Source organism: Berghia stephanieae, chromosome 2 (genome assembly GCF_034508935.2).
Source record: "Berghia stephanieae isolate SIO BIC M18660-M18661 chromosome 2, UCSD_Bste_1.3, whole genome shotgun sequence".
Taxonomy (NCBI): domain Eukaryota; kingdom Metazoa; phylum Mollusca; class Gastropoda; order Nudibranchia; family Aeolidiidae; genus Berghia; species Berghia stephanieae.
This window is the reverse complement of record NC_088361.1, coordinates 56,009,428-56,033,880: the sequence shown is the minus strand read 5'-3', so window position 1 is coordinate 56,033,880 and position 24,453 is coordinate 56,009,428. Positions and strand designations below refer to the sequence as shown.

Here is a 24,453-nt window from a genome sequence, read left to right as displayed (position 1 = left end):
CGCCACCGCATGCTCACGGACACCGTCGATATTTATGGGGCGGAATACGGCCGTCGGTGATACTGTCCTTTTGTTGGTTAACGATGGGGTTGAAATAGGATACTGTTTCAAGCAAATTTTTAATTGCCTCTAATTTCAAAAATATTTGAGTTATGATCATTCTGACAACTTTGTAAGCTTTCCTATGTCCCAGAGATTCGATTTAGTAATAAAAGTGATTTTATGATTTTTTGAGAGATACTGTCCTTTTGTTGGTTAGGGCAGTGTTAACAGCAATACTTACGGTGAGAGTGTGTGAGTAAATAACCTTTTTGCAAGGACTCCACTATGCGCCACTCATAGCGGGACTCGAACCCAGGACTTCCGATCAGAAGGCAGCAGCAGCTATTGGCTCCCACTACCCACGCCCTTATTACTCCGGTTTTCCACGTAGTCCGCCAAGACCTTACATCGGATCTCTGCCACCCATATGCGAACCCCGCTAGTGGGAAAATAATCGGTATACCCGGCTTAAGTCTCAAACAGCACGGGGCCATGCTGTCTTACTACACCGGGTACCAATACACGGTCTTCTGCGGAATTGGATGCAGAGCCCAGCCTGTTCCTGGATCGGCGACCAGGCAGGATGCAATGGCCTTAGCCTTCCCAACCACGTCAGTGGTCGAAGCTCTGCGCATTTACGCGGCGGCGAGGGGTCATCTGGGTCCCAATTTATGCATGGAGTTTTCTCCTTCCTGCTAGGAGTCTTTGTTCCCACTCCGGCTGCACCGTTGGTCCGAGTCACGGGCACCTCACACCCCCAAAGGAGGTGCCAAGTTCTCACATCTAGGTCTCGTACATCTCCCACCTACTAGGTTTTGCCAAGTTTCCACAATTGAGTCTCGTACCGCTCCTTCCAGCAAGAGGGTGGGATAGAATGGAGAGGTGTCCGGATAGCGGTGGCTAGCTACAGGTGGCTAGCCAGACGGTAGGTGTCCGGTGAGCGCTGGTCGTGAAGCTACATAAACAAACTATCACGATTTAGTGGCGTGAATGAAATGTGAGGATCTCGTTGACGACGAATAAGAATTTGTGTTTGAAACACGAGATGTCAAAATCGACAGATAGCTTAGGAGATAAATAAGATACACGCAGTGTGTATTCGGTCTTTCATATCGCTGATTTCACACTTCCAAAGTAAACAGTGTCATTTATGTCTGAAAGTACAAAAGACCATTCGAAATCCCAGATTCGTGGAAATCCCCTGTATTATGGTAATCGTGTAATTTTAAGCAATAGAAAACATTGCAGTTATACTACTCTTGAGGTCAAATTTAGTTTTAAAAAAAGAGATATCAAAAACTTCAATTTGCAATCATCCTTTAATCCCCGAAATTCAACCCCATTTATTGAGGTATGTTCCAGGTTCTTAATTCTCCAATTATCGATTATCGGCCAAGTATCGTTAGCGGACTAAAAAACAAAAATAGATCCTTGTTTACGTCCCGAAATAGATCAGACTCATGCAACATTTGAAGTAATTTTGATTTCATCCGTTATATTATCAAAGAACTGTGGGGGGAAAATGGAACAGAGCAACAATCCACGTTTGAATATTCCGGTAATCTTGTTTGGGAGCTATCTTTAGTAGTTATTCGAAGTGGCAATTCTGACTCGAGTCTGAAGAATAGTCAGTCCCCCCGTGGCTATTCGGACTCAACTTCAACTGCGACTCTAACTCCCAACTGCCCAACTCCAGGCTCCAGGGCGTGCGCAAACACAAGGGGACACAGTAGGGGTGGTATTGTCATTGTCGACTAGTCGACAAGACCCATTTGTCGATCTGCTGTCGACAACGGATGCGATTTGTCGACACATTTGGTGTATTAATAATGGAAGCCGCTATTTTCACTGTACTTAGGTAGTTGCATGAAAATTTGAGATTGCAGCAATTGTTTTCAAAATAGTCTCATGCTATTCTGCAAGAAATACACTTTTCAATGGTACCAAAATTATGACAATTTGACAATTAGAACCAAAGTTACGGGATTATTAGTCCGCAAAAGTGGACCAAAATACTTAATATAATTTAAGAGGAAAAAAGAAACTAAAACTGTGACCAGAGAGCAACCGAAAAGCGGGGGAAATGGAAAATCACGGTTATTTGGGATGGAATACATATAAAACCATATATCAAAATGATCGCAAAGGAAAGACGAAGCAAATTTAAAAAAAATTAAATGATTATTATGCAATATTATGCAACGTCATGCAATTACATAACCCTAGAAAATGAAAAAAAAGACGCGAGGAACGGATAATAACTTTAAAAACAGATTTGAGGGTGGTCTTCTTCCAGAGCATGCTTACAATACTATGGCTATGATTAATTTTGAACACAAAAATTGTTAAAACAAGAGGAAAGGAGCGTAAACGTATGAATTTAGACACTAAAGTTGTGTCCTTGGGGAAGGCACTTAATATTTGGCATTGGCAAATGAGCAACAGACGAAAGATGACTGGTATTCGGAGAGAAGAAAAAAAAAACAAAAAAACAATGAACAGGGCTAGAAATAAAGTTGAACAAGTGTCAGTAAATGCAACTTGCAAATGTACTGCCCAATGTTTTTGCATCCTTGGACAAGACATTTGGGCACCAACAGTACTCGGGAGAAACAAGCTTGCCGCTTTATATATGCAAACATGGTCAGTGATAAAAATGCAAAATTAAAAACAAGAACTACATAAGAGTGGTAGAGAAAACTTAACCTGAAAATGCAAAATTGAATATTACGTAACATATTACATAATAACAAACAATAAGCCGATAAATACCGACACTTTGCAAACTTTCTGCAACATAGGCATGTCATATATCAAACTGAACATCTCGAAGAGATGTATCATATGACTAACTATTAAACTACATTAAAATTGAAATGAACTTTAGAAAATTTGATAATTGCTTTGCATTCAACATCACTAAGAGAACAGATTAAAGGGTACTCACGTACTGACTCGCTTAAATCCATAAGATGGCTGATATGTGGCAAAAGACAGAAGACAACAAAATCTAGGCACTCTGGGTTGTTGGCTGCATGGAATGTAGACACAGGCAATATCCAGGTAATGATACTGAATAAATACATCGAAGTCCAAGCAATGATACAGAAGTAGTTGGGGGAGACTGACGATCGAATTCATGTTGTTACTTCAATTTCATATTTAAAATACAAGGCAGATTATTGGAGCTGGAGGAGGCAGTCGACGGGAGTTGGAGGTGGCAGACAATCAAATTCATGTCGTTATTTCAGTCTCATATTTAAAAATACAAGACAGACGACTGGAGTTAGAGGCGGCAGACGACTGGAGTTGGAGGTGGCAGACAATCAAATTCATGTTGTTATTTCAATTTCATATTTAAAAATACAAGGCGGATTATTGGAGCTGGAGGAGGCAGATGACGGGAGTTGGAGGTAGCAGACAATCAAATTCATGTTGTTATTTCAATCTCATATTTAGAAATACAAGGCAGATTATTGGAGCTGGAGGCGGCAGACGACGGGAGTTGGAGGTGGCAGACAATCAAATTCATGTTGTTATTACAATTTCATATATTCAAAAATACAAGGCAGATTATAGGAGCTGGAGGTGGTAGACAATCAAATTCATGTTGTTATTTCAATCTCATATTCAGAAATACAAGACAGACGACTGGAGTTCGAGACGGCAGACGACTGGAGTTGGAGGTGGCAGACAATCAAATTCATGTTGTTATTTCAATCTCATATTTAAAAATACAAGACAGACGACTGGAGTTCGAGGCGGCAGACGACTGGAGTTGGAGGTGGCAGACAATCAAATTCATGTTGTTATGTCAATTTCATATTTAAAAATACAAGGCAGATTATTGGAGCTGGAGGAGGCAGACAATCAAATTCATGTTGTTATTTCAATCTCATATTTAAAAATACAAGACAGACGACAGGAGTTAGAGGCGGCAGACGACTGGAGTTGGAGGTGGCAGACAATCAAATTCATGTTGTTATTTCAATTTCATATATAAAAATACAAGGCAGATTATTGGAGCTGGAGGAGGCAGACGACTGGAGTTGGAGGTGGCAGACAATCAAATTCATGTTGTTATTTCAATCTCATATTTAAAAATACAAGACAGACGACTGGAGTTCGAGGCGGCAGACGACGGGAGTTGGAGGTGGCAGACAATCAAATTCATATTGTTATTTCAATTTCATATTTAAAATTACAAGGCAGGAAATGAAACATGAAAATGTGGTGTCATAATGAACGTCTGACTCTGAAAACAAAAAAAGTACTTCGATTATGATTAAATCAACAAAATTAAAAGTTATATAATAATTTTTGTTGTGGTAAAGAGTAAAGTAATGAATGAAATATACTTGAATTGGCTCTATCATGCTATTCTGTATTATTTGTATTGAAATTAACCACATTAAATTAAACCAACACACTTAACCTGCAGAACAAACAAAAATAAAAGATAAAAAATAATATCAGTGGAACATAATTTTTAGTTGTCCGGTATCATCCCAGTTAAAAAGTCATTTCAGTTTCAACATTCATTCATAAAATAAAACTAAAATTATGGATGGGACTATTTTCAGTCTTTTTACAGCAATTATTTAGCTTGAAATTATTTATACAAGTCACAAAAGCAAACACAGTCGATAGTTTACAGACTGCACTGTACACAGGAGACTCGGGGATACATCGAGAGGCAATCCTGGTTGGCCGTCGCCAACTTCATGAACACGCATCGTATTTAAAGTCACTAAAAGACGCTTTCGCCAGCATCAATCACCACCAAAATTCACACAAATAGTGAAAAATGGTTGGCGAATAATATAACATTAATTAAAAATAGGTAATATAATGAAAAATGTATTTAAAATGAAGTTAAAACTTACCAAATTTTCAAACAGCTGGCATCTGAACAAAGAATGAACGGATTAAAAATCTGAAAACGCCGCCTGATGCGCTGGCTTCTCCTCTTTAAAATGAGACCGGAAGTGACGAAATTAGTGCACAGGAAGCGATTCCACGGCAATGGAAGTAAAACTATGTTCACCGGTAAACACAATTTTCACTCCAGAGCCGTAACATCGATATCGGGGCTCGATCAGCGGCTCAGCCACGGGCGATGCGACTACCTACTGTACGGTGAAAATAATCTGTCAGGCTATTTTCACCGTACGGTGATAATAGCCTGACCGTGTGTAGGAGACTATTTTCACCGTACGGAAATATCTTGGTGGACGGTTTTCACCATACGGTGATAAGGTGATGATAGTGTGGCCCACACTGTGGGAGACTTTTCACCGATCCATCACCGTCCTGTTATATTATGGTGGACGGTTTTCAGCGTAAGGTGATAATAGTGTGGCAGACTTTTTTCACCGTACAGTAATATCTATGTGGACGATTTTCATCGTAGGGTGATAATAGTGTGGGAGACTTTTTTCACCGTCCCGTAATAATTTGGTGGATGATCTTCAGCCTACGGTGATAATAGAGTGGGAGACTTATCACCGTACAGTAATATCTTGGTGGAAGATTTTTACCGTACGGTGATAATAGTGTAGGAGACTTTTTTCACAGTGAGGTAATATCTTGGACGATTTTCACCGTACGGTGAAAATAGCCTGACACACTATCTTCACTGTACGGTGATAATGGTGTGGAAGGCTATATTATATTCAGTGTACGGTGATAATAGTGCGGGAGGCTATATTCATTATAATAGTGATATTCATCGTATGGTGATAATAGTGTGGGAGACGATTCTCATCCTACGGTGAAAATAGCCTGACACACAATTTTCACCGTACGGTAATAATGGTGTGGAAGGCTATATTCACTGTACGGTGATAATAGTGGGGGCACTATTTTCACCTTCGGTAATATCTTGGTGATAATAGAGTGGGAGACTATTTTCACCGTACGGTAATATCTTGGTGGATGATTTTCACTGTACGGTAATAATAGTGTGGTAGACTTTTCACTGTCCCATAATATTTTGGTGGACGATTTTCAGCCTACGGTGATAATAGTGTGGGAGACTTTTTTTTTCACTGTACGGTAATATCTTGGTGGACGATTTTCACCGTACGGTGATAATAGTGTGGGAGACTTATTTTCACCGTACGGTAATATCTTGGTTGACGATTTTCATCGTACAGTGAAAATAGCCTGACACACTATTTTCACCGTACGGTGATAATGGTATCTTGGTAGCTAACAAACTTCGCAGCGTTTGTCTGTGTTGAACCCATGACCTCAAGAAATCGAGGGTAGTGGCTCAAAGTAGACATAGAAATTGAAATCACTATTTCTCGAGTTGTGAATAGCTCATACTCATACAATAGAGCCACGCCCTCCCCGGCCAGGTGTTGTTGTTGTACCAGAAAGGTCCTATCTCGCCGCCACGAATTTGGAAAGCTTCATCGGTATCTGTAACCAATTCTGAATCTGCCATCCCGCCTGTATTATTATAGCTTTGGGAGGCCTTCCGAAAGCTCATCATGCCAAATATTTGCTCCTAAGAAAAAATACAACCTAGTACCTTTAACTACCCCTAATGGGAAAATCAAACGACCTCTGACTACCCCTAATAGAAAAAAAACCAAAAAAACAACGCTAGGACTGCTTTGAGTGCCTTTCAATACCTCACAAATCAAAATGGCGGCCGAGAATCAAAACAATGATCAGATTAGGAAATTTTTAACTTTCACAAATCTATCAAGGTTTTTTCTATAAATGATGACAAATTGAATAAATAAACGTCTGACAAAAGGTCCAAAGTGAAAATACAAATTGAAAGAAATGCTATAACGAGGAGCTTTCGGGAGGCCTCCCTTGTTCTCGGCAAACTTTTTTAAAATTTTTTTTTTACTGGTCTGCACGCAGGAAGAAAATGATTTCGGGTCGAATTCTAATGGTCTGGATGCAGAGGCACAAACGTCACAGTTAGTATCCTGGCTTCTGATTGGCTAATACATACGGTGAAAATAGTCTGTCAGGCTATTATCACCGTACTGTGAAAATAGCCTAAAACTGTGAAAATAGCCTAAAACACTATTTTCACCGTACAGTGAGAATAGTCAGTCCGATTAATAATTCAGTATAAAATGAAAAAAAAAAAAACCGATATAAATAATATAATATAATAATAATAAATATAATAATATAAAAAATCCTCCGACCTCGAGCTAACTCTAATAGAAAAAAAACAAAAAACCCTAGGACTGCTTTGGACTACCTTTCAATACTTCACAAATCAAAATGGCGGCTGAGAATCAAAACAATGGTCAAATTAGGAAATTTTAAACTTTCACAAATCTATCAAGGTTTGTTCTAGAGTTTTTAAAATGCTTCTATCTATGATGACAAATTGACAAAATATCAAAGATACAAATTGAAAGAAATCCTAGCGCGAGGAGCTTTGGGAAGGCCTCCCTAATATTATTATTATAATGTATTTGCATTAAACACGATACTATTGAGAGAGCTAAAGTGATGAAGCAGTATGTTGTTGAAAGCTTGCTCGCTGGTTTTCCCGTGTATGTCTTGATAGGCTCCTAAGTGCGCAAATCTATATATATAGCTTTTTCACCTTAAACTAATAGAAAATACATGATCTACCTAACTCTGCGGCTTTTCAGACTCAAGTCTCAATAGTCTCCGATGGCTATTCGGATGCGATACTCCAATGCGCAGCATGTTGTTGAAAGCTTGCTTGTTGGTTTTCCCGTGTATGTCATGATAGGCATAGGGTCCTAAGTGCGCAAATCTATATAGCTTTTTCACCTTAAACTAATAGCAACTACATTGTTTTTAGATATGTACTTACCTCAAAATACTATTCCAAGTGTCATAACTACATTGACCGTACCTGTCAATCAAATGAGGTGTGTTGATTAAAAAACGAAAAAGAAAAAAAAACAATACCACAACTACCCCTTACCTCCACCCCACACCCAAAGAAAATTGAAGAAACTGATCTGATTATTGCGTGGATTGAAAACAAGATACATGAATTAAACAAGTATTTACAAGTAGTTATAATAAACAAATAATAATGTACAGACTAAATAAATTGCTTCACACAATGAAACATATCTGGCCAGTCTCCAATGTAAACATAAAAAAAGATAGCTGCCCCCTCTCCAGGGACATCAACCCGTAAACAGTGCCGAAGAAGAGTTCAGAGAAAATTTTGTTTTGTCCGTATCAGTCTCACTCAGTTGATATCCCTACTTTGGACTTTAGGATTGTTGTCTCTCATTCCTGATTTTACTTTGACATTGATTAAAGTTGTTGAGTTAGAAAAGCTTTTCCTTTATATACCCGTTACTTTGACTGACTTTTGTTTCTTTTTAAGTTCTAATGGAGTTCAAATTGATCAATGATTTTGTTTTTCTCGCCAAATATAGCAGGTTTCGACGTTTCCTGTGATGATGATAATGATAGAGATAGTAACAATACCATTATTATTTTCATTTTCATCAATTTTTATGGATTTGTCAATAATTGAAATTAAAATTACAATAAAATGAAAATTTAAAAAACAAAAAAAGAACAAAACATCTATATTGCCATGAAAGACTAGGATATTCAGACTCAAGTCTTAATAACTTTTTGATTACACATGCACATTTGAGTATCGCATTCGAATAGCCACGGGAGACTATTCAGACTCTCGAGTCTGAAAAGCTGCAGCAGAGTTAGGCAGATCATGAAATGAAAAAAGAAATAATGTTATCTATATCACTTTGTAATTAATCCACTTCACTTCTCACTTGCATGTTTATATTTCATTTGCATTGTTGAGGTTAGCAATTAACTCTATTACGTGATGTAAACAATGTACTTACTTACTTACTGCCTTTTATGTCAACTGGAGTGTAGGGCAGCAATGAAAGTTCTCCACCAATTGTCTCTGTCACTGTAACTAACATATTAATACACTGCTGGGACAATCATTGGTAATGGAATGGTTAAATTGAAAGCACTGTTACTGTTACTCTCACCCATCTGCTCTATGAAAGAAAAAATAAACATAGCATGATTGTTATTAACCCTCACTGAACTTACTTGCCTATTTGAAATAAAGAGTTGAAGTAGGAATAAATGTTTTCCCAAAATATTGTACCAGGGCCATATTTTACTGTCGTTTTTTCTATTGCAGGCTGCTTGCCATTGTCATTCATCTTAATTATTTTTTTCTGAAGCTCTTACCGTATCCGTTTTTAAAGATATTTTCACTTAATGCGTAATGCTCATTTCCTAACTAACCAGACCTGGGACCAGAAATGTGTGTACGCTCTCAAATAATTGGGATTTTTTTTTTTTTTGTACCATGAATTAAGGACCTGCTTATTTTATTATACATGAGTTGGGGGAAAAAATGAATGACATGATTTGACTAGTCAATTGATGTGCATTATCTGTGTTATGTTTGTTAATTCATATTTTTGTCCTGTTGGTCTATTTTCGCGTGTTCAAAAAGTTCCAACAATTTTTCACCAGCCATTTACAGGCCTGCATAACAATTTGGGAGCCTCAATTGTGTGGATTGCTCATTTGTCCTTTATTTTTGAGACAATTCAATGTTTTTCTTATATTTTTTTATCTATCTATTCTTAAATAATATACTCAGTAGTAGATAGAGGGAACTAAAGCTATGTTAATAAAAGGATTTTTCGGTCGTTGATGTATCTGAGTAAGTTATGAACTTCAACTAGATTCTCTATTAACATTTAAAACAAATTAATTTTATGATCTTTGTTGATAATTAAGAAATAGAATTATGCATTTCAATTATTACATAATATTATTTGCACTTTCCTCCCATGGCATCCAAACCGAGCAAGTTGGGGGTTAATAGTCATGCCCAAATAAAAAAAACAAAACAAAGTGCTTGAAACAGGACTAGAACCAGGGACCTCATGGGTCTTAACCTCTTGGTCACCTCACCCTCCTAATTTTAGTCTTGGTAATATTATTTTTTCTTTTCTTTTGTATGTATACAGTAAATAAATGGAAAACCCTTAAAGTTTGCAGGCATATAATTCTTTCCCCTTTGAGTCTTCTGTTATTAACATTGTTACTGTTAGACTGCAGTGCTTGGGAATTGCTTTTGGCTCATAAGAAAAAGTTTTTTTATCCCTAGAAAAGGTTCTCAAAGGCTTTAAATAACTTGAAACAAAGCCAGACTGAATGCATATATATATAGTTATGATCTCAATTTTTTTAAATTCTTCATTTATTTGGGTTTTTTTTTTTGTTGTTGTTTATTTTAAGATTGTTTTATGATTTAATAAAACAGAATAATACATAAATAAATGTTTCTTTCTCTTTCTATCCAGTTTGATGTCCTTGAGGATCACATCCAGTGTTCAATATGCCTGAATGCAATGCGGGGATCTGTGCTCACCCCATGTGGACATCGTTACTGCTACAAATGCATATCAGAATGGATAGGCAGAGAACACTCTTGTCCTTGTTGCAAAAAGCAGTTGCAAGTTGATGGCTTCTACTTTGATATTCAATTTGATCACTTTGTTGGTAAGTTCAAAATGCAAATATTTGCAGATTGTTGTTCTGCTCTGAAATGAATTTTTAAATTATGACTCAGTTTTATTTTTAAATTTTTTTTCTGCATCGAAATCTGAATGTTACTTGAAGTTGACTCAATTCTGAGTATTTGTATTCGAGGGCAGAGAAAGTTGTTGAATGTGATGGTCATTGTTGGTGTTTAGGTTGAAGAATTTTGATAATCTTCGCTTGAAGGTGCCTAAATAAGTTGTGTTCACACATAATTAGAGGAGAACATTCCAGTCTTTGATAGTGCGGGATGCAATTGAATATTTGAGAATGTTTGAGTTTACAGATTGGTGTTTTAGCATTTTTGAGTGGGTTTTTATTTGAGTGTGAGAATTTCATTGTATATCTAGTTGTTCGGGTGAGATGGCTGTCAATTTGTTTGTAATTTTGAACATAAGAGTTAGTCTCTCTCTCTCTCTCTCTCTCTCTCTCTCTCTCTCTCTCTCTCTCTCTCTCTCTCTCTCTCTCTCTCTCTCTCTCTCTCTCTTTCTCTCTCTCTCTCTCTCTCTCTCTCTCTCTCTCTCTCTCTCTCTCCCTTTTTTTTTTTTAAGAGGGAGGATGAAGACGATGTTGCACATGAAGATGTCTGCAAAATCAAAGTGGGGGCAATAGGATTGACAGAAAAATGTGTATTGGGAGGTTGACTCACATAAAGAACTACTGATATATCGCGTTTAATTTTCTACCTTGACTTGTTTGCCATATATCCTTACTGTACTCTACCTTGATATCAAGATTCTATCAAAATAGAGTCTAATTGTGATATTTTCAATGTTCTCCCATTTCAACTCAAAAAATCTAGAACAGATCCTTTTGCATCGGGACAAAGCAGAGCAAAAGCATTTTGATACATTATTTAATAATGGTAAGTCCCCTCCACCCCCCCCCCCCCCCCTCTCTCTCTCTCTCTCTCTCTCTCTCTCTCTCTCTCTCTCTCTCTCTCTCTCTCTCTCTCTTTCTCTCTCTCTATCTCTCTCTCTCTCTTTTTTTTGTTTTACTTCTGCTACTACTGCCACTACTACCACTACTACTGCTACTACACTACTTCCACCACCATTACCACTATTCTTTGGATCAAAATTGTAAAGCATTTTATGGAAAGATTGAAAGTCTGAGCCAGCATATTGAAAGGAAGTGTGTATCAAACTCAGCATATTTTATTCCCAGGTGCAGTGATGGCAGCTTAGTCTTTGTTTGGCTTGCTTGGTACATTATAAGGGAATAGTTTTCCCTGTATCATAATTTACAAGGACATTTTTCATGTTAATTTCCTTCTCCATGGAGTTTTTATTTTTAAAATTTTATTTGTAGGCAAGATCAAGTTCATGGTGATGTAATTAAATATCCGAGTAGATGAGATTCCTTTTTTTTTTTTTTTTGTAAAGGTGCAGAAGGAAGAATCTACTTGGACCATTAAGTTGTATAAGCTTTACTTGCCACCCATCCACTCCTTACTCGCTCTATAATATGCTGTGCTTCTTAATTCAATCCACCTCTAAACCATATATTTATTCCTAATGCTGTCAACTTGTAACCTTATCGCAGATGGAAGGTGTCAATCTCAACAGTGTGAATACCTGAATAAGAAAATGAAGAAGAAAAATATGTTGGGCTTTATCATTCAAATTTTCCTGCATTAAATGATCTATTATTGTGCGGCTATGTGGTCTTGTGGTATGACATTTTCTTTTTGATCGGAAGGTCCTGATTCAAGCCTCGTTCAGCGCATAGTTAAGTCCTTGGAAAAGACTCACATTCTCTCGTACCCGGATGTAAAATGAGTACCTAACCATTAACAGCATTGTCCATGTCGGAAAAATTGTAATATCATGTCACATCTTGTTCTAGATGTTGCGTGTTGCTGTTGGTCAGGGACGCTTGTAAAGTGCTTTGAGCATGTTTAGTGGATATTGCGCTATATAAAAGCTCACGTTTTATTTCACATTTGATTTAAAGCAAGGTCTTTAAAACATTGAAATTGTCATTTAAATGATTTATAAATGAAAACTGTTAAAGTGACATTAATGAGTAATTGCTTGGTTATAAATTAAGATAAATGTATTTTGTTGTATGTCAATTTTACATAAATCATCGATTCATTTCTTTTAGAATGGTGCTATTACTTTGTGGTACTTTGACAATAATTTAAGAATGATATGTCAACTTTTTCACCTGATTGCTTTTCAGTTACAACGACAGGCAATGGAGATAATAGTAATACAGATTCTCCCTTTCAAGAAATTTTACGCAGTAAGCATTATTGATAATGAAAAAAAAAAAGTTAAAACAGCTTGTATTTAATGCGTTATGTCTCTAAACTTAAATTAAATTTTATTTATTGCAGTGTCTTTGAACAAGCATAGTAGATAAATTAATAAATAAGGTCTAATTACTTATATATCATAAAAAGGAAAGGAGAGGTGCAATCAATAGCGACCGGTTTTAGGCAAATTTTAAGCATTTATTGAGGTGGAAGATTATTACAGATTATTAATCTAAAAGAAAATTTAATAATATTTTATTTAATGGTCTATTTGACACTGTGCCCATCACCACAAATCTTATAGACATAAATGCTACCTATCACACCACATCTGTCACTCAAATCATTCAATCCTCCCGGTGTTTTTATTTATGTGGAAAATAAACTGAAATGATGTTGGGTCTGTAATATCTATAATGTCATGTTCTAGTTTGTCCCATTCACATATTGTTCGAGGGAAAAGCTGTATTTATATGTGTTTGTTCTTGCCAATGGCTGGTAGAATTTGTCGATGTGATGAAGCCTGGTCAAATATCTGTTTGTTGAATTGTTAATGTAGATTGGAATGTTTATGGCTGAGTGTTTGCTTTTGACTGTTTTGTGAAATAGATTAGATGTATACACGCATTCTCTCTATGAGACTGGAGTGTTGGCCATCTTAGTGTGTCTAGAGTTGCTGTCACACGCCCTGGTTCCGTCTTGTGGCAATTTGTGGCAAATCTTGCAGCCGATCTATGAACAAGTTTAAATTCAACGAGGACAAAACTGAGCTGATTGTATTAAAAAAGACAGGAAAGGATATACTCATTAACCAACTGTCCCTTGTAGAATCTGTTATTTAAAATACCAATGTTGTTCGAAACCTTGGTTTCTATTTTGACATTCACCTAGACATGCATGCACACATAACAAAGTGCTGTCAAGCGGTTCATAGTTCATAGCGCTCTCCAAATGGATGTAGAATATGAAATGATATTGATGATGAAACATGCAAAACACTCATCCATGCCTTTGTTAATTGTTACCAGCTGCTTGGATTATTGTAACTCTCTCCTGTACGGCCTACCAAAAACATCGCTGAACAGACTACAGTTGATGCAAAACAAAGCTGCTCGTATAGTTACAAGGGCAAAGCCTTGGGACCATATAACACCGGTCCTTAAGTCACTACACTGTCTTCCAATTGAGAAAAGAATATTATACTAAGATAAATATAATATATGAATGCCTTGTGAGGGAATATAGACCAACTCGAACTCTGCAATCCGCCAGTTCTTCGCGAATAGAGAAAAACATCCCAAGAACAAGTGTCCTGAGCGTGGTTTTGTATTTTCGACTCCAATCGTATGGAATTCTTTACCACCTAAAACCCGACAATGTGAAAGTTTACCCATCTTCAAACAGCATTTAAAAACAAATCTTTTTCATTCTGCTTTTCATGATTTTATGTGAACTTCGAACAGGATGTGTGTCTGTGTGTGTGACTGTTGTGGTGATTTCGTAATCGATTGAATGAATTAGTGTGATACCAACAAAAACTATTGTAAAGCACCTCTGAGCAGTATTTGTGGCGCCATATCAAATAATAATTTTGATAATAATAATTATAATGTTTCCAATGGTTTTTATGTCCTTATTTTTGTGGGGATCCCATGCAGTACAGGCATACTCCAAAATAGGTCTCACAAGTTGAATATATACCTGTGCCTTTGTCTTCTCTTGATAAAATGTAATGTTTTGAAGGCCTTTGTCACAATATGGTGGATATGATGTTCCCACTGCAGCATGTTATTTAAGTGGACTCCAAGGTACGTTATACTATTTACACGTTTAAATATTTGGCCTCACATTTTGAAGTCAAAATATTTTTTTTTCTTGGTGGAGATTGACATCTCAGAGCATTTTTAAGGATGGAAATTCATTTGCCATGGGGTTGGACCACTGTATGAGTGAGTCTAAATCTGACTGCAGAATCTTTGCATCGTTATGATCTTCTATCGTTCTGAATAAGAGACTATCATCGTCTGCAAATAGTTGAAGATTTGTTTCATTAGTAAAAAAAAATGAGGAAGCAAAGAGGTTACAATACAGTTCCCTGCGGCACTCCTAATAGCACTTGGCATTTTTCTCCTGTTTTCCAATCAAGCACCACTTCTTGTGTCTGATCACACAGCCAATCTTTGAGCCAATTATGTACTATTCCATAGTTTTCTAATTTCTGAAGAGATACCGTATTGAAGGCTTTTGAAAAGTCAAATACTATTAATTAAAACTGTTTGTTTCCTTTCATCTAACGCTTTTGTTATTTGTTCAAGTGTATTGATGAGTTGGGTTTCACCCTTCCGAAAACCATGTTGGTAGTCAACTAATATCTGATGGTCAAAATGATCTATAATGTTGTGAAATAGAATATATGCTCAAGTACCTTGCAAGTAACAGATGTAAGTGAAACGGGCCTATAATTCGAGGCTATGTCTTGTTTGCCTTTTTTGTGAATTGCAGTAATCTTAGCATGATTCCAATCATTTGGGACTTGTTCTTTGTCGAGAGATTGCTGGAATAGGATGCAAAGGTATGGAGATATTTCATTGGCACATTCTTTCAGGATTCGTGTTGGAATAGAATCAGGTCCAGACGCTTTCGAGGGATTTAGATCTTTTAATTGTTTGGTAACACCCTCTCAAGTGATTGTTATTATTGGCATTGTGGGTATGTTGTTGTTTTCCATGCATGGCAATGTTTCATATTGTAAACATTGTAAAGACACTTTGGTATTGATTATTTAATATGTTGTATTTTTCTATGGTTTCTGTTGCCTCTAATCCGTCAGACCTTTGTAAAACAGAAATGCTTGTCACGTCTTTTGTTTTTGTTCGTATATATTTCCAGAAATGATTTGTGATAGCCTCAATATTTTTCCTTCTATGATCTAGGTCAAGCATAATTTTGATGTTCTTTTCTTAGTTCTTTATGTATTTTCTGTCGGAGGTTCCGGTATTCATTCCAGTGCTTTGTTGTAGTGTCTGTGCTTTTGATGTGTTAAAAGTTTAATTTTCGGTGTGGTCCATGGCAAGTTTTGAGGGAATGTGTTTGTCCATTAAGTCTTTTAAGAGCGTTGATCAATGTTCCCAATTTCTATGTACGTCATTGTTTCAAGTTTGGTTTATGAAATGGTGGTAATTTCATTAAGGCCATATTTGATGGCGTTCATGTCACCTTTGTGATATAACATGATTGTTCTGGGAGCCATTTGTTGGATTTTGGCATTCAAAGTCAAGTCATACAAGACAACATCGTGATCACTCATGCCCGGAGCTGTAGAAACTGATTGTATGAGGTGGGGGCATGTTGTAAACACTAGTTCAAGGGTGTTAGATTTTCTTGTAGGTTCATTGACTAGCTGTATGAGGTTGAACTCATGCACGATTTCTAACATTGCTTCATTTAGTTACTTTGTATATTGGGGTTTTTGTCTTATTGCATGCTTTTCCCATTTGATGTCTGGCAAGTTAAAATCCCCACAGAGAATGATATGTGGGTTGTTTCTCATCGATTTGTGAATTATCGCAAGGGATTTGTGAAGTTGTTTTAATGTTTCTATTCCACTTGAAGGTTGATGATAAAAACTGCCCACGAGCAGGTGACTTTGTTCTAGATAAACTTTCGACCATACAATTTCGCAATTTGTATCTGCTTCTTTTACAGCAGGCAGGGTGTCTTTTTTAACAGCTATAAGTACACCTCCCTGGCCAAGTGACCAATCTTTCCTGTATGGTAGTGGATCAAGGTAATTACTGTTAAAGATCGTATTGCTATTGATATTTTCGTCTAAATGTGTTACGGTTGCTGTTATAATATCTGGTTTGTGAGTTTCTCTAATTTGTTCAAGTTTTAGTCTCTTGTCAAAGCTTATTAGACTATGACAATTTATGATCATAATTCTAAGGTGGCGTTTTTATACACCTCCGTTGGAGGTGTACAAAAACGCACAGTTTTTATACACCTCCATTGGAGGATACACCGTCAACGGAGGTGCATAAAAACACTACGTAATTCTAATAGTATTTTAATTTTCAGTCTTTTTTATTTGCTGTAGTTATTGATGATGATGCTGTTGTATTGGAGGGGTGTTTTGCTTTTGTTGATCTGAAATTTGGATAGGCAAAGAATTGTCATTTTCATCACTGGTGATGATGCTGCTGTTGTTATTCTTGTTTTCTCTAGCTGGTGTTGGTGTTGATATCGCTGTGATTGCTACATTTTTCACCATTTATAAATATTGCTGAAGAAGGTATATTTGTTGTAACATATTTCTGGCATTGGTTGTTATTTATCGGAGTGACAGACATCAGCTCACTTAATGTTTTGTTGACACTCGCATTAATAAATTTTGTGTTATTGCGATCGTGTGTTTTGTCAATGGCAAGCTGTATTTGTGTCAGTGTAGCCGGCGGGTCTGTGCATCATGATTGAACAATTGGTCGGTGTCCAATTAATGTTTGTATTGGCCTTTGTTTATTTTTACCTCTGCGATTGCCTCTTGGTTTATAAAAATAGGGTTTGTGTCAATATAAACAGTGTCCGTTGATTAAAACTCTATTGGTAATGGCAAGGTTGTAACATGTAAGATCGATAAAAGTAAAATGTCCTTGTTAAACATATCGAAATACTTAAAAGTTGTTTTATAAAAATGGATAAAATATACACCTGGATACAGAAGATTCACAATAACACCATTATAAAATCCATAAAAAAGAAATAAGTATATCTAGGGGAATTTCATAAAAGAGTAGAGCACACAAACACAGCTACCATGCAAGATGCGTTACACTGCAAAATGTAGATGATCATCAAGATACCAAGAAAAGTCAGTTAAGTTTAGAAATTAGAGACAAGTTGATAATCATTAATAAAGATGTGATAATGATAATAATATTAATATTACTTAATATTGCTTAATTTCTACAGAACACTTGAAGAAGAGTATGATCTCAGTTGAGCAGTATTTTTATGTAAGTTTGTTTCACATTTTATGATTTAAGTTAATATCTAAGATTTATTTTTATTTGGTTTGTAAAGATAAAACATTGAAAGTCAACTTCCCTTCTTTATTATTCTTTACTTTTCATGATTCCTTTCCATCTCTCTTTATTTCATTTTTCTAAAAGCATGTTTTATACTCTCGTGACCTTTTTTGTAATTTTTAGCAATAACGTGACACAAAGGTTTGTAAGGTATATTTTAGTTTAGACTTGTAAGAGCAAGACTTAAAGCATTTATTTTGTCAATATTTTCCAATACAATTGTCTTCCATAAAATAAGATTTGTCAGAGACACAATCGTCAGTGACTGTAGTGGATGAAATTTTATTCATTTTTATTTTTAAAGATTCCGCCAAGACCATGGCTGGCATGTTGTGTATCTGTAAATTATAGAATCAAATAACCGCTTTATGTTAGATTTTTTCTTAGAAATCAAGGCCTATATTCCTAGTGGATTGATTCCCCCCCCGATTAATTCAATAAAAAGTGATTTGGATTATATGTTTGTTACTGTACCTTTTGTACTTTAACTCAGGAACCTTTCAGGCTCATTATCAATAAGTGTTAATTATTTTAAAATTTGTCACCTAAGCAAATTTTCTAACATAATAAAGTTATCAATCTCTTAGTGTGAATTATTTTTTTACATCAATTGGTTTTAATTAACAAAAGGGTTGAAACACGTCTTAGTTGAGAACTGCTCAGAGCATCATATCAAATCTGATCCCTTTCACTGACACACACACACACACACACACACACACACACACACACACACACACACACACACACACACACTGTTGGGAGATTCAACAACACATAGATGTCAACAAACTAACAATTTATATCTCCTTCACATCACTACTGCCATCAACCATCTCCTTGTTCGCTCTTCCATATTTCCCCTCCATAGCACCACATCACACTTTACTTTTACTCAACAATCCATTCAGAACTGATACACACACAAACACTCTCTCACACACTCAAACACACCCACTTGCACAATCAAACACCTACTCACGTACATATACATACACACAGCATCAGTGACATTTTTATTCCACAGGACTGGTTGCCAAGACGAACCATTATGTACTTAAATAGCAGGTAGCCATGCTGTTATTGTGCAAGTTTTTTTGTGTTTTTTTGGTGTGGGAACTGAGGACCCTCCCAAACACTAGACTGGAAGATGCACGTACGAACTTCAGATATAGACAGTAGGTTTGTCATCTCATCCTATAAAGAAAAAATAGCAAGCCGCTTCAAAATACTTGATGTGCACAAAGAAATGTGATCCAACCAGATCGTGCTATTGGGTGTTGTCTTCCATACAGAATGACAACATTTTTTTCATGATAGATTGCTGCTCTATAGGTAAATGGATTTGAAGTGTCTTGAATACTTTTACTGAATTTATGACTAAGTGAGAATGTATATGATGTTTAAACATGAAATAATATCGGGTTTGAGATATGAAGTGGTGTTGTAATTAATTCCTTTCTTTTGTTTCCTCACAGAGACTTCAGCAGGATTTTCAACAAAAAATTCACAAGTTAGAATGTGGTTTAATACCGGATGGTTTAAAGAATATGGGGAAAGGTATATGCTTGATTAGATAATTAGAATAAGACTTTGTCACTTCAAGGAAGTAAGATGACTAGGTTCCTAATAGAATCAGGATAGCTTACTCTACAGGCACCCCATGCCCAGAACAATTTGTGATACAAACCAACATAGTTTTTTTTTTAAAAACCCTCTATGACACATGTTCACATTAATTGTTGTCGAATTGATCGAACGTTCAAAGTGAAATTATTTTATTTTCGGACAAAGCTTGTAATCTTGGTATATATTTTGATTCTAACCTGTCTATGAAAAACATATTTCTTTGTAAAATTCTTCTATAATTATGAAAATTGCCCAATTTTCAAACATTTTAACCCAAAAGTCTATTCAAATACTGGTGTCTTCTTTTATCTTTTTTAGACTTGAGTATTATAATTCATTACTCTTTAATCTGCCCGATAATCTCTCAAAGAAAATACAGCTTTTACAAAATTGAACTGCATAAATTGTTTAGAGGAAGAAAAGAGAGAACACATAGACATATTTTTAAAAATGAACTTCACTGCTTGCCTATTGAGGTACGTATTTAATATAATATTGCAATGTATTACTTCAACTATTACTACTACTACTACTACTACTACTACTACTACTACTACTACGACTACTACTACTACTACTACTACTACTACTACTACTGCTAATAATAATAATCATAATCATAATAATAATAATAATACTTTATGAATTTGTCTTAAGGTCCTGAGGAGATTCGAAGTCAGATTGAGGGACATCTAGCAGAAAGTGAAAAGTTAGCAGCTGATGCATTAGACAGGTAAATAAATGGGGAATGATAATCCAACTTTAAAGTAATAGTGTGATGTTTATCATGTTATGATGTTATCATTTTTGTTGTCATTATTATTATTATTATTGATTTTACTAACTTTGATTTGTTGATTGGAAATATTATATTCATGTATGATTTGCTTAAAAATAAACCTTTGAATTGAATCGTTTCAAAGTTAAACCTTGTTTGAGTTTAAAGCACATTGTCTAAATTCTACATTTACTAGGAAGATTAATTCATTTTGTCACATACAATGCAGGACAGAAATCTCAAACAAGTTGGGACCAGGCCTGTTTGTTCGAGACATGTGTATTTTGCAAAGAATATGAAGAAGACTGTGAGGTAGGGGGAAAGGGGGAGGGGGGATAAACATGAGTTGTTTTGGCGAGGTCCCATTATAATGAAGTGTAGTGTTAAGTGCGTCTTGTTTCATTCAATAACAGAGATGAAGTAATGTTCCCCTTTACGTGTGCTATAATAATAAGACAAAGCCAGCACATCCCATTATTGATTACACACTCAGCTTTAGTTGACTTAAAGCCAAAAATCCGGTATCTGATCCCTACAACTCCTCACTTATCTCTCTCGTGCCTCTCTTCTCACCCCATTCACAAATCACTTCTTTGATTCAAATACAGTAACAGTAACAGCTTCAAGTCATAATTGCTTTGATAGTGCTAGCCCCCACTGGTACTGCTACACATTAGAGTGAGACATCGAATCGGACACTGGTTAAACATAATTCACACTTACCCCCCTCCCCTTTATACAAATGCTCAATCTACACACACACACACACACACACACACACACGCTTAATACTTTAACTAATGCATTTAAGGCAACAAAGATAGGGATGACAGTTCTCAGTTCTGTTCAACACAAACATTAGGCAAAATAATTTTATCAACAAATGCGAAAGTTAAGGTCCATTTTGTTAAGAGGTTTCCTTGTTAGCCTCTGATAGAGTTTGATATTTTCGTGTTGCCAGTACTATGAAAATAGAGGGATTAAAACGGGAATTTTGCATGTGTTGGAGATTGCAGTGATTTCAAGTTTTCCGTGTTTGAGATTTTCGTGCTGCACTCTACATACATATACAAATATAACACACACATGCATCCCCCCCCCCCCCCCCCCAAAAGGATGGAAAATAAAATTAAAATACCAGAATTGAAGAAGTGTAAAGCCAAGACACAGACATAAATAAATATAAAACAAAAATTTTACAATTTTCATATGTGTGCAGTTATGAAATATCTTACCATGCATGATGGAACATCAATCCATCTGAATTAAACGTTGCCCATTCGATAAGCTAAGAAATATTATTATTATATTTCCAGAGAATTTGCCATCTTATTGTTGTATGTTGTTCTTATAGCAAACCAAATTAAACAAAAGTTTATTAACTATCCTTTTTTCTATTTTCTTGTTTTGTAACACTCACTTTCCTCATTCATATATGGTTTTTAAACAATTGATCAAAGAAAATGTAAGCAACATAAGATCATTGATGTGCAAAAATATCTTGGTATGCAGTGACATCCATAAAACACGAAGTAAACTGAAGAGCAAAAGCAGATTAGATGACAAGAAAGATAAACAAAACATAACTTTTCTATCAGTTATAGTATTGGTAAATTTACTTTCTGGGACAATTAAGAGGATTATTGCACTCTTTCGAATAACTTGTTCCCAATATACATGCTCTCAAATTAGTGTGGTGATTGAGAACTCGATCAGAATTTCAAATTATTCATTATGTAGATTAACAATAACTTAAAAAGTCATCAAAACAGTCTTATCTTTTATAATCATTTATCGTTGTGACCAAAATTTCTAACCTCTCTTTCATTACACAGATACCTGACCAATAATATCCCAGCATTGGATTTTCTTCCTGTCACAGTGTCGGTCTACTGTAATGACAAACGGATACGACTGCAAAACATTGTTTTTAAACCCACAGACAAGTAAATAAATCACACACTCACACATACACACACACACACACACACAGACACACACGCACACATACACACACACACAAGACAATAAATTGATTGTCATAAGAATTAGCTCCTAGTGGCAAAAACGATTGCACTGACTTCATCTCCCTCATTCTCTCTTTGATATTGTCTTTTATTAACTTTTGTGTAGATATTTTTATGCTCAATTTTATTTGTCTTCCACCGAAAATGACTCAATATTTCTAATGTAATTTGTAAACTCACATTCATGTTCGGACAGACTCTCTTTTATATTTTATGATTAAATATTGCTTTTGGCCATACAATTATATTGTCCAGGTGAGTCTGTGAACTGTGATATTTTTCGTAGATTGAGTCCTGTAGAGGGACTGTTTTTGATAGTCATTCACTCCTGTTTAATCTTTAACCCTGTAACATCCGTTAAGGATTTTTAGTCCAAGTATTTTATCACCATTATTAAAAAAACAAACGCATTGTTATTTGTATTTCAAACAGTATTAAACATTTCTTTCTCAGGATGTTAGATGTGAGGACAAAGATAGAGGAAGGCATACAGCACAACAATGATGAGATCACTGAATGGATTGAGGAAGGAGGGACGATTTTACTTATGAAGTGAGGATAAGAGTGATAAAGCCTTGGGTAATTTTGCATTTTGGCTGGCGTCCTGTGATACAAGATTGTCTTGCAGTTTTAATTTGTCCATCATGCCATATGTCCTATTTTGTCTAGTGTACTAGTTTATGGATAATATGTCAGTAATTTAATAGAGAAACTGATTGTTTACCATTGTTTGTTAGATTTATATTGAAAGAAATATAGTATAGTTGTCCATTTTGTCAAATACCACAGGAAAATGCCGTTTGGCACTCCCTCAATATATCACCTTCAATAGCTTGAATAAAGACCCATTAAAAAAAAAAGGAACAAAGATTTTGGGTGTACAAAATGTGTAATTTGAGATATTAATATTTTGTTCTGCTATGAAATGTGAAGTTTTAATTCATTTTAACACCCTTAAGTTGAATTGGCTTCATTAGACGATGACTTTTATATCTATTCATTCCCTTGCTCGCTCATTACATGGAATTTTAAAAATCGGATTTACTTGACGTAATGCTTACAAGTGTTTTATAGTCATTATGGTATTTTAAAAAAGTTTTTAATGGTATCCTATATGTGTAAATTATATGGTATTCATCTAACTCCAAATTAACATTATGCATTTTAAATGAGAGTTCCTAATGTATATAATCATTTAATTATTATTACACAGATATAATCATGATTTGCAGACATAGGAAACAATTCACTAAATAGCCATATGGTATATCAATTATGATTTAGTACATATATTGGGGACAATTGATTAAATACCCATACCATATATTTATAATGTTTTATGTACATAAATATGAGACAATTCATTAAATTTCAATAAGGTATAGTAATCATTATTTATGTTTATATAAATTGGAAACATTAAATTCAATATTCATACAGCTACAGTGTATATTAATATTTTATTTTATTACACGAATTACAAAAGGGGATAACTTTGTGCAAATACACACTTACATTTTTCTCTCTTTAAGTCCATTATCCAAGATGGATCACTACAATGTAGATGACCTCATGTTTTCTGTTGCCAACCGTGATGATGTAAGCTTACTGTCTTGGAATTCACAACCAGTCCTGCAGAACTTCATGGTATGATAAAAACTGGAGTGCCGATTGATGATAATCTGAAAAAAAAAGACATATTGAACTTTCAAATGGCAATGAAACATATATATAATATATTACGCTATACCTCCTAAGTACACAATATTCGTGTACAGTCTTTAAAAAATATATAGATAAAATTGAACCATGTTTAATTAGTCTCCTTATTTAATTTGTATTTTCAAATTTGTATGTCATTGAAAAAAAACTTACTCGTGGTTCTGCTTCTTAATGAAATAGTTAATATTGAAAAGTTAGAAATTGTATTTTTTGTTGTCATCTTGTCAATGTGATCATAACTGGTTTATCATGCCACAAAACACGCAGCATACAATCACACAATACATACATGTGCCTTGTAGTTTATAATTGATAATTTGCACT

At 35.4% G+C, this 24,453-nt stretch overlaps 1 protein-coding gene and 1 long non-coding RNA gene across 3 annotated transcripts in view; both read left to right on the top strand.

Moving 5' to 3' along the window:
* LOC144965197 (uncharacterized) overlaps positions 1-24,453 on the top strand; it is a 567,438-nt gene that overhangs the window by 527,695 nt on the left and 15,290 nt on the right. The gene's annotated exons all lie outside the window — the stretch shown is intronic.
* LOC144965196 (uncharacterized) overlaps positions 1,482-24,453 on the top strand; it is a 26,240-nt gene continuing 3,268 nt past the window's right edge. Inside the window, exons 1-10 of one of the 2 annotated variants that reach the window (XM_078900275.1) lie at positions 1,482-1,600; positions 10,389-10,587; positions 11,429-11,491; positions 12,814-12,876; positions 17,858-17,901; positions 19,452-19,533; positions 20,260-20,335; positions 22,216-22,326; positions 22,861-22,959; positions 23,940-24,054. In XM_078900275.1, the coding sequence (XP_078756401.1) occupies positions 1,565-1,600; positions 10,389-10,587; positions 11,429-11,491; positions 12,814-12,876; positions 17,858-17,901; positions 19,452-19,533; positions 20,260-20,335; positions 22,216-22,326; positions 22,861-22,959; positions 23,940-24,054 (888 nt within the window). In that variant the 5' untranslated portion in view covers positions 1,482-1,564. The remainder of the gene's footprint in view (positions 1,601-10,388; positions 10,588-11,428; positions 11,492-12,813; positions 12,877-17,857; positions 17,902-19,451; positions 19,534-20,259; positions 20,336-22,215; positions 22,327-22,860; positions 22,960-23,939; positions 24,055-24,453) is intronic. The other variant, XM_078900276.1, reaches the window with a different exon arrangement.